At 33.2% G+C, this 14,485-nt stretch overlaps 1 protein-coding gene and 1 long non-coding RNA gene across 3 annotated transcripts in view; one reads left to right on the top strand and one right to left on the bottom strand.

Moving 5' to 3' along the window:
- The window catches only part of TRDN (triadin), a 389,840-nt gene that overhangs the window by 109,491 nt on the left and 265,864 nt on the right, over positions 1-14,485 (top strand). Inside the window, exons 7-8 of the mRNA XM_013063299.2 lie at positions 2,179-2,229; positions 9,428-9,598. Coding sequence (XP_012918753.1) covers positions 2,179-2,229; positions 9,428-9,598 — 222 coding nt within the window. The remainder of the gene's footprint in view (positions 1-2,178; positions 2,230-9,427; positions 9,599-14,485) is intronic.
- The window catches only part of LOC106007198, a 52,180-nt gene continuing 49,251 nt past the window's right edge, over positions 11,557-14,485 (bottom strand). For both annotated transcript variants that reach the window (XR_001181784.2, XR_001181786.2), the window contains one exon: positions 11,557-13,047. This is a non-coding gene — a long non-coding RNA (uncharacterized LOC106007198). The remainder of the gene's footprint in view (positions 13,048-14,485) is intronic.

Below are 14,485 nucleotides of genomic sequence, written 5' to 3' on the forward strand. Positions count from 1 at the left end.
TATGTGTGTATGCATGTGTGTGTTTGTGTTTAGATTCTTGAATTTTTAAGTGGCTAGATATGTTGTTTTTTTTTCTTTTGGTGTTTCTGCTTTTGAGTCTTCATTTGAAGATTAATTAAATAATTACTAATATTTCCTCAAGTTTTTAAAATTAGTTTCATATTTCACATTTAATTTTAATTCATCAAAAATCCATCTCAGTGTATATTGTGAAATAGGACTCTAATATTTTGCTTTTGTTTTAGTAATGTAGGTTATTTGTGCTAGGTTTTGGCTGATTTATATATCCACAATATGCCTAGCCTGCTGAGTTATCTTCTACAAAACATTCCACTTAGCTGGAATATTTTGTAATATTTTAGGAATCAGATCAGTTGAAACACTTTTCAATCTTCCTTAGTCTATACACATATTTAACATTTTAAATTAAATAATTATAGCTTTATTAATGTTTACTAAGTAATAATATCCATGAATTTCAATATAGCCACAATCTGTTTTAGAAACTGGTGTCCATTTCCCTTCTGCTACTAAATTATGCAGAATTATTGGCATTAGGTTCTACGTACTCTGACTAAATGAAATAATTCGATATTTCTCACGATTTTTTTCAACTTTCACAGTGGCTTAATATTTTTTGTTAAAAAGTGGTTGAGAATTCTTTGCCCCTAAATTATAAATGTTAAGGGAAATTTTCAAATTGGAAAGCAGAACAAAATGCTTCATTTTAAGTGTCTTTGATTTGTTATATATCAAAAGAGTTTGCTTTTTATAAAGTTCTTATACTGTGGCCCCATGACCTTGTGTGAATTGTGCCTTTCTTAGCTTGGCATAGTGCTCCTTCAGCTAACATTGTCATAGCTATCACCCATAACCCCAAATGGTAGTGGAGAAGGCAGGGGGGTTGAGAGGCTGATACTGTGGTGGGCGGGGGAGGGTGAAAGGGGTGAAGGGGGGGTAGCAGTGCACCAGCCCTTTCCTTAGCCCTGCAATTGCCACCGTCACTTGGCTTTCAAAAGAGGATTGTGCTTTAGACTTTCTGCGAGGTTTGCCTTAAATCTCCAAGATTCTGGGAAACTATTCATCAACTGTATGTTAAAAGAATAGTTTTTTAACTACACATATAGGCACAATTTTTTCTTTTATAATACAAGTAAACCTGATGGACATTAGTGTTTTTATTATATAGTTGCAGAAATGCAAGTAATTGGGACTCCAATTTTTTACTCTAAGAATTTGGCTCTTTCCTTAACTCCATTGTCTAATTAAATATCTTGTTTTTTCATTTAATTTTCTATAATTTCTTTAATTCTCATTATTCTCCAATAAATAATACATTAATGTTGAAAAATGTATGGTGGTTTGATAAACTACCAAACCACACACAGTTTAATATATTTGAACAATGGCTAATCTGCACATACTTCTGTATGTCTCAGGGTTCCTTTGCTTAATAGAAGTTAGTGAAATAAATTCACGTTGATTTATTATTTTATTACATAAGGATGAGAAGGTATAATGTTTCAGGTATCATGTTAAATACTATTCAATTAAGAAGCTGCACTTGATCAGTAATCATTTGTGATTACATTATACTTTATTGGTCGTTCTCTATCAAAGTTGCTATTTCTTAGGGATTATTTGGAAAAACTTTTATTAGAGTGAAGGACATTTGGTAAAGTAGCGACCACAGATGCTAAGCATTTATCAATGCAGAAGACAGTCCCTTATAGTAAGAAATTATTCTTCCCCAAATGTCAGTTATGTCCTTGTTGAGAAACACTGTTCTGAACCAAAGCTTTAATTCTGATTTAAATATTTATTTTAATTAATCATAGAGTGTTTCTTCCTGATAAAATAACATCTTTTGACAAATTATTTTAAATTTGTTCTCTCTGTCTTTCCTAAAAACTTTATCTATTTAAAATAATAACTTTAAAAAGGAGAGTGAAACTAGCTTTCAAAATGCTTTCTAAATCTTCATGCCAAGTCTTTTGAATCGGGCTTTATACAGTTATTATTACATTGGTATCTTTTTATTTCTACATAAGGCTTATTAATGTCATCTACTTCAAAATAGTTCATGATTCTGGTGGCTATCAAAATTGAGGTAAAAAGAAAGCTTGATCTTGACATCTATTAAAATTATGTACTAATATATAAAATTTTCTGTTTAAGCAACTCACAAGGAAAAAATTGAGAAAAAAGAAAAAACAGAAACAAAGAAAGGTAAATTTTCCCTTTATTCTTTCCTCCTTCCCTTCTTTCTTTCTTCCCTCTCTCCTTCCCTCTGTTCGTTCTTTCTTTCCTTCTCCTTCCTTCTTCCTCCCTCCCTCTCTCTCTCTTTCTGTCTTTCTCCTTCCTTCCTTCCTTCCTTCCTTCCTTCCTTCCTTCCTTCCTCTCCTCTCTCTCTCTCTCTCTTTCTTCTTCCCCTTCCTTCCTCCCTCCCTCCCTCCCTCTCTTCTTTGCTTGCTTCATACCCAACATGGAACCTAATGCAGGGCTCAAACTCAAAACATTGAGATCAAGACCTCAGCTGAGATTAAATTGGACACTTAACCCAATGAGACAACCAAGAGCCACCCACCCTTTATTATTTCTATAACTAAATTCTTTTCATTGAAAAGATTACAGTTTGGATTTCAGAGAGCTGGATAATTACAAGCATACAGCATTTCCTTTACATAAAAATTAATTTTGTCTTACATTTAAATTTGCTATTTTAGGGTACCTAGGTGGCTCAGTTGGTTAGGTGTCTGCCTTTGGCTCAGGTCATGATCTCAGGGTCCTGGGATGGAACCCCACATCAGATTCCCTGCTCAGTAGGGAGTCTGCTTCTCCCTCTCCCCTGCCTATCTGCTTGAAATCTCTCTGTCTCACACTCACTCTCTCTCTCTTTCTCTCTCAAATAAATAAATAATCTTTCAAAAAATAAATAAGTAATAAAATTTAATATTTTAAAGATAATAAAACTGAATACTTAATGGGGACTCTGAAAATGTGAGAGGAAGATGAAAGTCTTTTCTGCACATGTTGGGAAGAATTTGGAACCCCAAGACCTTTACCCCTTGCTGTCATCCCCATAGATACATTATATTATATGGCAAAGAGCACTTTGCGAAAGTAATTAAGGTTGATCTAACATACGGAGATTATCCTGGATTATCCACGAAGATTCAATGTAATCTTATGAACCTTTAAAGCATAGAGATATGACACAAGAGAAAGATTTGAAGTTTGAGAAGGATTTGCCCTCCATTGCTAGCTTGATAATTGAGGGGAGCATGTAGACAGCATGAGAAGAATTTTGTCAACATGTTGAATAAATTGAATCTTCCCAAGAACTTCCAGTAAAAGATGCAACCCTGTTGGCAATTTGATTTTAGCCTTGTGAACCTTAAGCAGAAAACTTAGTTGAGCCATATTATGCCAAGACTTTTGTATTTTGGAAACTGGGAGATATTAAATGGATATTGGTTAAGCATCTAAGTTTGTGGTAATTTACTACTATAGAGATAGGAGACTAGCACATTATAATTGGTTTACAGCTTTTGACCAGTAGTACACTTTGAATTAATTTTAGAAGATTCAAATTCAAGATTTAATTTTAAGAAGAAAGGTTAATGCATATATCTTGACTGATATTGATATTTTAAGCCATTGAAGATCAAAAGTATCTTAACAATATGCCTTCCCAAATAAATTAGAATATCAATGTAATTTTATATATTTTGGAGTATTACATAAATATTAAATTATAAATTTAGTATTCTAAATTTATTTGACAATTGTTTGATGCTAAAAAAATGGATTCTAATTGATAGTTTTCAATCTTATTTTCTAAATTTAAATTTCCTCTTCCTATTTTAAAATACAGGTTTTATGTGACTGGTATATTTAGTAATCTCAATTCAGTATTTTCAAGGGACTAATCATCTAAATAAAGATTGGAATCTACTTTCCTAATTCAATGTGTTTATCTACCCAATGCAAAATTAAATATTTGAGAAAGATACATTTTTTACTAAATTTTTTTCATGAGATTACTAAATTTTATTTTATTAAGATAGATGGATTATAAGCTAAAACTTTGCTTCCTAGAAGGTAGCATGAATTTAGTCTTAAGATGAAATTTATAACTAAGTTTATTTTAGGTATAAAATAATTTAAAAAGAGATTTATTTTGTTCTATTTGGTTCTCTTCGGTTTGACAGATTTGAAAAAAAATAAATTCATATATATATGAAACCTTAAAGCTAGTAGGGACATTAGAGATCATCTCACCTAATTACCTAACTTAACAGATGAAGAAACCAACCTTCAGGTAGAAAAACAATTTGCCCAGATTATATAACTAGTATGTAATTAAACCAAGATAAAACCCCAAATGAACTGAGTATTAGTCTAGTATTCTTTCAAAAAATAGAGGTTTTCAAGCATCAATTATTCCTTCAACAGATATCTATTTAATACTGTACTAGTTATTTACTACTGTGAAAAAAATTACCACAAATTTAGAAACTGAAGTCAATTCACATTTATTATGTCAGCTTCATGGGTCAAAAATCTGGGCATGGCTTAGCTCAGTCCTCTGCTTCACAATGTCTCATAAGGTCATCTTCAAAGTATTAGACAAAGACACAGTCCCATCTGCAAGCTCAACTAGAGAAGGATAATTTCTAAAGTATTTATATGATTGTTGGCAAGATTCAGTTCTTCAATACCTATTGAATCAGGGCCTCAATTCTTTCTGATTGGTAGCTGGAAGTCATTCTCTGTTCCTTGCCCCATGAGTCTCACTAATATGTAGCAGGTTTCATCAAACTTAGCAGGAGAGCGAATCAGCTAGTAAGGCAAGAATAATCTTATGTAGACTAATCATGGAAGTCACATATTACTTCAGATATATATACAAATGCATAGGCCAGCCCATATTCAAGGGGAGAGGATTGCACAAGCATATGAGTACTCAAAAGTGGAGATCACAGACAGGCCATCTTGAGGCCAGCCTGGCCTGCTGCAAATCACAAATATTTTCTTTACATACTTATATTCTTATGAGGGAGATAGATGTGGCAGCACATATATGTATAAATTGTGTGTGTGTATACACACACAAATATAAATTTCCTTTTTATTTTATGTATGTATATATACATTATGTTAGGAGTATAGGAAGTACATAGGAAATTCTCTTTGCATAATGGGAAATTTTTGGGAAAACAGAATAAGATTGAAAAGGTATTGGTTATAATACGTGATAATTAAATTAGAAACAAAATAACCTATTGTATTTGAGAGGTATGACCAGAGTTAAAGTAAAATCTCCTTCTGAAGACTTTGATTGTCAGAGACAGTCCTGTGGAACCCAGCACATTTCATATTCTATTTCAAGCACAGCCTGTCCAAGAGTGGCAACTCTCTGAACCACCTCAGGACTTCCTTCCTGGTGCATGTGTAGAACCTCATATTCATTGTGAAGATTAGCCTATTCCTATAGTTCATTAAAATTAACAAAGACAGGGAAGAAGTATAAGAGGAGATGATGTCATGAGAAGCAAGTGGGGTAAGCCAGGTCCAGGCTGTCGAACTGGCTGAAAAATTATGATCTCCAGATATGTGCGTATTGGATAGTAGGGGAGGTTACTATTTGTTGATCACTTTCAGAAGACTGTTGTTCTCACTAGTTTGTGTATATTTATATCTCCCCTCATATGTCTTAAAATACATTTTTGGTATCATCCTTGGAGATTAATATGAATAATATTATGCAATTTAGTGTAATGGGGAAATGGGTTAGTCATTTTGGTTCTTCTACTGCTTCTACTTCTGCCTTATTAGTGGCACTATGTTTGGGAAAAGGTTTTTCATTCCTAGATTTCTCATCTATAAAATGGGTATAATATAGTAATCCCTGCTATACATCAAACCCTAAGTTCTAGGAAAACTCCAAAGAGCTATAGGAATACAGGATATGAGGATTAATTTTTTTAAAGATTTTATTTATTTATTTGGCAGACAGAGATCACAAGTAGGCAGAGAGGCAGGCTGAGAGAGAGAGGAGGAAGCAGACTCACTGCGGAGCAGAGAGCCCGATGTGGGGCTTGATCCCAGGACCCTGGGACCATGACCCGAGCCGAAGGCAGAGGGTTTAACCCGCTGAGCCACCCAGTTGCCCCAGGATATGAGGATTTAGTGTTAGAAATCCTATGTACTTATTCTGCAGTGTCCAAATTCTTCTGTTCACATTATTTTTGCTTATCTTCACGGTTACCTTAAAGGAAGAAATAGTGACAGTGGTAAATTTTGTTTTAATGAGAAAAACTAAGGAACAGGCAAATGAAGCAGTTGGCAGTAACATTATGAATAAGAATTGAAATTTGTTATATCCTAAATCCAAAAATGAATAGTATATTAGTATGTTTATTGGATAATATGATTTCCCAACTCTGGCATTAGACATTTTGATTCTGGTGTAGTCACTGATGGGTAAGACTCATTCCCAAGTGAATTAAATATATTGATGCCTTTCTTTTGATTAAACCATTTTATTTTTTATTTGACAAAAATCATAAATTAAATACCTTCCTAAATAGAACTGGATGATTTGAACATAGTGGAATAGTACTTTTTGCTTTTTCATTCCTTAGTGAGCTCCTCAATCCAAATGTTACTTATATTCTTTAAAAAGAAAAGAAAAGAAAAAAGAAACAACAGCAGTAAAAATATTTTGGCATAAAATTTAAGAACATCTATCCAGTTTGATAAAAATGAATAGCAGTTAAGTGTTGCTTTAGTATCATGGTATTTACCTCATTATATCCACATCATTGTTGAGTTCTTACCCATTTTAATGTGAGGCAAAGTTATTTGTTTCAAATATGAATCTCACTGACAAATGTCTAAAATAGGTAAGGAAAATTTTGTTATTTTTATACTTAAAATCACTAATAAAAATTTGTTTTAAATGTGGTCAACTTGAAGAAAATTATCTTTGCTCATTTATAAATTATTATGGCTTTAAAGGTAGATCTGAATTTCATGTATTGTTAATTCCACGCTGTGAAGTTAAGGTTAAATCAAGTGCTGCCTACAAGTGAATAGGTGTCATTTAATGTAACAAAAATTACAATTTCACACACAAGAAGTATAAACAAAAAAAAGTTGGTAAATCTTTCAAGTTTTGTCAAGTTCACTTTAAATACTTATCTACATATTCACACTTTACTGTTACATGTGTACTATATGTACAGTGAAACATGTTCTGTTCTCTCTTTTTGATCAAAAGTACTAATTCAGTAAACATGTATTTTGTGTTTTCCATGAAAAAAAACATTATGTTAGACATTATGATGCTACAAAAATGAACAAATCATTCCCATCCTCAAGTTGCTCTCTCTGGTAGGGAAAAGAGATGTGTGAACAATCATTTGTAATACAAGGTATATAACAAGGAAAAGCAGGTATGCCTTAAAATAAGTTGAGGTAAATTGAAGCTGAGGTGAAAGAATGATTAATTCCAATGACCTTGCACTTTGTTGCACAGGCACTGATAGCCAAAAAATTCATATATGTGGAAAACATAGAAAATATAAAGAAAGAAACCCGACAATAATTGACATGTAGAAAATACAAGAGATATTAAAGAAAGAGAAAATAGTCTAGTGGAGGAAGAAACTTTTGGAAAGATGCTATGATTGGAGAGATAGGACAAAAACCAGGTCTTGCAGGGTTTTAAATGCGATCCTAACCTTTTTTTACTCTGCTCATCTTCAGAGCTCCAGCAACTGGCTCTGACCCCATGCCATGCTAAGCTCTCTGAAAGAGTTCATTAGGTGAACATAGATGAATTGTGTGAGTCTGAGGTGTTGGCGTCTCAGGGGGAACTTCCTCTGTAGCCAGAAACCAATAAATATTTGGTATGAGGTTCTGGAATAATGTTGATTTAAAGTCATTTTCAGAGAGCTGATGGTTTCAGTTGCAGAAATATATGAATCTGCTGTAGGAAAGAGCAGCAGCCTGCAGAGGAGATTTAAAAATGGTTTAAAGGAAGTAGAAGAAAATCCCCAATTGAATATAGTTATGGAAGCCCCAGAGACATTGGGAATTTGGAAAACAGTGCATAGAATTATCTTCCTCTTTGAAGATTCTCAAAAGGCTTTAGTGTTGAGAAAATTCATAGTGAAAAAAACTGATTTTAGTGTTTCCGAATTTATTTGATCATAGGAATATCCGCATACTTCTAACATAGTAGCATCATCTTCCTGTGAAGTTTTTGAGGCACAGTCTTTAGGAAGTTTGGTCCATTGAATAAAATTCAGTATGGCAGATGGTGTTGGTTTTGTAAGCATCAGGAATTATCATTTTCATTCTTCTCTTCATGAGACCTCACGGTATTATCTTATATTAGTCTTAAATTATTGCTTAGTGTACTAAAGTCAAGAAAATTGACTATAATATTTTCATCAAATTTTTCAACTGAGTGAAAACAAAACGTGACAAATGACATGAGAGAGTCCATATTGCAGCAGACTTACTGTGGTGTCTAGTGATTATGTGTGGTTCCATAGAATAAATAATGTCTAACATGCAGCATCTATATAAACAATTTCCCACAAATGTGTACTATATTATTATTGCTTTTTGTAAAATAATTGAAAGACTCACAAACTGATTAGTTCACATTTCTAGTTCCTTCCTCCCAAATGAATAGAATATCAAATGAGGAATATGTGTGTGTAGAATATATAGGCATATATGTTGTAACTAACACATATTTTCTAATTTAAAACCCTTTCTGTTTACTAGGATATATTAAAGTCATTAGAATTATTATTTCTGACTTAAGATAACAGGATCTAACATCTCAATTTCTGCTCTCTTTCCATCTCCTTTAAAGTCAAGTCATTAGAGCCTGAGTGTTTCTGATGTATCCTTTAATAGATTTTATTGTTTCATTTCTCTTAGTCACTACCAGTGCAAGTAATTTCACATTTATACTCTCAAGAGTTATTTTTAAAAAATACTCTGTTCAGTTTCTTGAATGACTTTTAAGATATTTCTTAAAATATCTTAAAATTTATTTATTTTTTAATTTATGGAACAAAGTGATTATATCCTTTTAAAAAGGCTTCTTGGTAGGGGTATTGCCTTTCACTGAACAGGCCTGTATATACATCCCCTGTGTATTTTAAATGGCTTCTTACTGATATGCTAAGCAGGTAGATACCTAAACGGTAATGTTTTCATGTACAAATTAAGAAAGTGTCCAACTTGCAAGTGAGCTACCTTTTTAAAGTACTCTAACATGTCACTTCATAGACAATATAAAATATTTTTTCCCTCTTTGTTCTTAGCAACCAATGAAAGATGAAATGCTGTATTGTTAAATAAGCAAAAATAATCCAACTTGTTTTTAACTGTACAGAAGAGAGGAAAGCCAAGGCTGAAGAGAAGATTAAAAAGGAAGTGAAAGGTGGGAAACAAGAGAAAGTGAAGCCAACAGCTACAAAAGTCAAAGAAGTACACAAAACTCCACCTAAGCCCAAAGAGAAGGAGGGGAAAGAGACTGCGGCCGTGTCCAAGCATGAACAGAAAGGTAAACATTCAGAGGTGGCCAGAGGTGCTAAGAGGACACTGGGCAAGAAGCAGATACAGTGAAATTAAAAACTCAGAAAGACTGAGATCAGACTCAAATGGGAATAAAAAGACTTGTATAAGTAAATATAGTCAATATACCTGAAATAAAATCCAATAAGTGGGAATTAAAGTTCATTTATGGGAAGGCTAAAATGTGTTCACCTATCTAAGGATGTATTTTGAAGCATTTTTAAAAGAGGATTTGACTTAATTATCTGAAGTTATTTGGAGGTTGAGGATGAATGTTAAATTCTTGAGACAAGGGATTTCTATTAAGAGGTAGAAAAGCAACTTTATGTTTCCTACTCTTTGGAGAAGAGCAGTCCAAGAATAATGACAACAATTTTCAGGGAGGTTTTTAAGGGGTCTATGTTCAAATCATATAGAATAAGTATCATAAAAAGTACCCATACATTCCTGTATCCCTGCAAAAGCACATAGCTTAGAATATATGTTGAATTATTAAATTCAGTTAATTTAATGAGCAGGAAGTTATAGGACAAAGAACTCCCAAGTTTTTTGCTAGCTTCCCCTGACTGAATTAATGACTTCAGAAATCTCCATATCTGACCCTGTGCAGCTCTTCATAAGAGTGATGTCAGCCTTACATCCCTACTTCACAGATCTAGAGCATTTAAATGGAGGTGAAGTATAAACCTGAAGTTCTTTGTGGAAAGTTGCTGTGGAAACATAAAACATGGAGTTTTCAGAGGGCAGCCGAGGGCTTGTCCCACATTTCTTTCCCTTTTGGAATCTGTTTTTCCTGAAGTCCATTCCTGGCGGGTGTTATGCTGCTACACAGTCCTAAGGCTTCCTGTATAGGATCTACTCTGGAGGGGCTATTCCTACAAATGTTTCTTAGGGGTGTTGCAGAATAAAACTTTCCTTTATTCTGGTAGTTTTGAATAGTCATATTTGAGGATTAAAGGAATCGTTTCTATGAGATTTTCATTAAAAATTTTGAAAACTTTATTACAGAGTAAGGTATTTGAACAGTGTAACTGAAAATAATTTTCACCATTATAAGACACAAGATATGAAATTTGCACTCCACACTTTTTTTTCTTTTAGATTCCACCTACAAGAGAGGTAATGTGGTATTTGCCGTCCCAATCCTCTCTTGTATTTTGGCTTTGAGTCACTTTTTTCCTTGAATTTGCAAGTAATATTTATAAATTTTGATTTATTTGACAAAAGACACATATTTTTTGAAAGTGTATTTTTTTTAATAAACATATATTTTTATCCCCAGGGGTACAGGTCTGTGAATCACCAGGTTTACACACTTCACAGCACTCACCAAAGCATATACCCTCCCCAATGTCCATAATCCCACCCCCTTCTCCCAAACCCCCTCCCCCCAGCAACCCTCAGTTTGTTTTGTGAGATTAAGAGTCACTTATGGTTTGTCTCCCTCCCAATCCCATCTTGTTTTGAAAGTGTATTTTTAAAAGGGAAAGAAAGAAGAAAAAAACCTTATGTGACTCTTCTTTTTGTGACCCACAAAATTTTGAAATAAATGAAAATCACCTAAATTTAAAAATCTGTGGATCATTAAAAAAACAGTGGGATTAAAACTTTGGAGCCCTAAACCATTCTTTAATCTAAAGAATAATTATATTGCCTTGAGAGAATTAGAAGTATTGGTTATTATTTTATATAATGCATAATATATATAATATCACTCTTAAAACTATATGTTATTTGTGATAATAAGGGTAGAAAACAAAGCTATAGTAAGTAAAGAAAAAATATTTTGAATGGACTACTTTACTGTGATAGAAAAAGAAAAATTAATCTTCTGACTCATAGATATATCTATTTAAAATGATTATCAAGGTCCTAAAATACTTTGCATTTCAGATTTCTCTTTAAAAATGAAAAGAATCACATGAAACCAGCTGAAATGTACCAAGTATATTTTTATTTTTTATCCATAAATACAGTATATAAAAAAATTCATTCCACTTATATATGGGAGTATCAAAATACTTATCTAGCAACTATGAGTATGAATAAACTTTTTGATGTCCATTTTTAGTATCTTTGGGTTTTTTTGTGGGGGGGGCACATTTCATTGATGAAGACACATCACTGGAACATTTAAAATAATGTTTATTTTCTAGGTCACATAGATTGTATTTCATTTGTATCAGTAATCAGAATTATTAAAGATAGCATTCTATTACCATTTTCATTTTCAATCTACAGTTTTTATTTCCACATAAAAGCTATTTATCTCACTTAATGTTAAAAGGACATTCAAATATCACTTCAAGTTAGAAACAAAAGCATAAATGTGATTTTATCAGCTAAGTAAATGCATTCGCTAAAATAAGGCTTCCTATTAAGACAGCTACCATCAATTAAATAATTGTATTATTAGGTAAATAATCAAAACTTTACTTCCAGTTCCTGGTCAGACACATAAACATATTTCTTTTTAAATTAAGCAAAGATTCAAGAAAATTTATTTAGAAAAAACTGAATCACATTACGGTTTCCACTAAACATGATAAACAAAGATTGCATGTTTTTTAAATAATCTATTTGTGAGTTGGCTCTGATTTTGAGACTCTTGTATTGGTGATTTAGTAAAATAGTTGAGTAAGTTCTCCTTTGGGTAAGGGATTATTTATTTGCTTAGCTTAAGTTAGTCTTAATCAATTTGAGTCCTTTTCAGATAGATTTCTAAATAGTTCTTTGTAAATAAATAGGACCTACAGGTCTTTCACTGGAAACAGATTTTTGCATGAAGCACACATACTTACTGGCAATTTTAAAATTATAAAGTATACATGAAAATATATTCACATGTAATTACTCTTAATATTATGTATTTTTAAATGATACATTTCCATGTAAAGTGCTTGGAATCAGATGCGTAGGTATGCACATGCCTACCATAAACTTATAACCACACTTATATACCACATAATCTAGTTTTTATGGACCAATCTTAATCTACTGCAAGTTGGGCAAGAAAGATTGACATGATCAGGAATTGCTCTCTGATTATCTATAGTCTGTGGCAAATCTATGGGCAAGGAAAAAACAAAACAAAACAACCAAACCTCCCCACTGCTATGCTCATTCTTTCTTTTCTTTCCCCTCCGCTATCTCCTCCTATTCTTTTTTCTCCTCTTCCTCTTTTGCCTTCTCCTCCTCCTCCTTCATCGTCTTCTTTTCAATCACTATTTCAAAATTTTGATAGGCAGAGGGAATATAGCGAATATGAATTTACCATAGAGCAGAAGACCACACATGTCCCATGCTCATATGAGGGTTTTTTGTTTGTTTAACAATTTCCCTTCTGTTGACGTTCTGCACCCAAAATGCATGTTCTCTCAGCTGCCACTCCACAAGGAACACGGGCAGGGCAGCAGCTGAATGACACCCATCAGGCCTCTGTGAGGAGGAGAGAAGTGGTCAGCATGTGTTATTCTTAAACAATGTTCATTTGGGGAAAAAATTAAGAAGTGGTGACCAAATATGAAATTATATGAATGATTATCACAAAACTATGAAAGTTAGCATAATAGAACAGTTCATGTTTATTTAAGAAAAATTTTCCTAGTTTAATGCTTGAGTTGCATTTTTATTTTTATTTATTTATTTATTTATTTATTTATTTATTTATTTTTAAAGATTTTATTTATTTATTTAACAGACAGATCACACGCAGGCAGAGAGGCAGAAAGAGAGAGAAAGAAGAGGAAGCAGGCTCCCCGCTGAGCGGAGAGCCTGATGTGGGGCTCAATCCCAGGACCCTGGGATCATGACTTGAGCCGAAGGCAGAGGCTTTAACCCATTGAGCCACCCAGGCGCCCCTAGAGTTGCATTTTTAAAGAAGCATTTCTATGAAAGCAATCTTCCAAATCAAGAAGGCTTGGTTTTGCTTTATCCTTAGGTGAAGCAGACTCATTGGGGGCTGCTCAACATATACTTGCCTCGAATTCTTACATGTTGTTAAGGCCAACACTCAGGACAGATGGAAATTCGCATCCTGACTTAAAATATTTGAAAATTTTCTTTTTTTTTTAATTTTTTATTTTTTATAAACATATATTTTTATCCCCAGGGGTACAGGTGTGTGAATGGCCAGGTTTACACACTTCACAGCACTCACCAAAGCACATGCACTCCCCAATGTCCATAATCCCATCCCCCTTTTCCCGACCCCCCTCCCCCCAGCAACCCTCAGTTTGTTTTGTGATATTAAGAGTCACTTATGGTTTGTCTCCCTCCCATTCCCATCTTGTTTCATTGATTCCTCTCCTACCCCCTTAAGCCCCCATGTTGCATCACCACTTCCTCATATCAGGGAGATCATATGATAGTTGTCTTTCTCCGCTTGACTTATTTCGCTAAGTATGATACGCTCTAGTTCCATCCATGTTGTCGCAAATAGCAAAATTTTCAACTTAAAATACTGTAAAAAATACTTTCATTTTCCTATTGATGCTATTAGAACGCAACATCATGACTTTACTCAAATAAAACAGAAACATCCTAAGAATTGTAACTCAAACAATTTTCTTGATTAAAAAACCAGATATTTTTTTAATGAATAAAGAATTTTCTTTCTTAAATTGAAAGCACAGTACATTAATTAAATGAGTGACTTGTGGAGCCAGAAAATATTGGTATAATAAATGTAAGCATTTTACCTTGGTAATACTCTAACATAGAAACTAAAGAGTTTTATTTTACTGTCAGCCCTCAGTTAAGGAAAAGAAAAAAAAACTCCGAAGCATGAAGATTTTAGTTAATTCAGTATACTGTTCTACATGTAATGTGCATAAATATGCCATCATAACTTGGGGGCAGAGAACATTTCATTCTG

This window comes from Mustela putorius, unplaced genomic scaffold, assembly GCF_011764305.1.
Source record: "Mustela putorius furo isolate JIRA1106 unplaced genomic scaffold, ASM1176430v1.1 tig00003863_pilon_pilon_pilon, whole genome shotgun sequence".
In the NCBI taxonomy this organism is placed as follows: domain Eukaryota; kingdom Metazoa; phylum Chordata; class Mammalia; order Carnivora; family Mustelidae; genus Mustela; species Mustela putorius.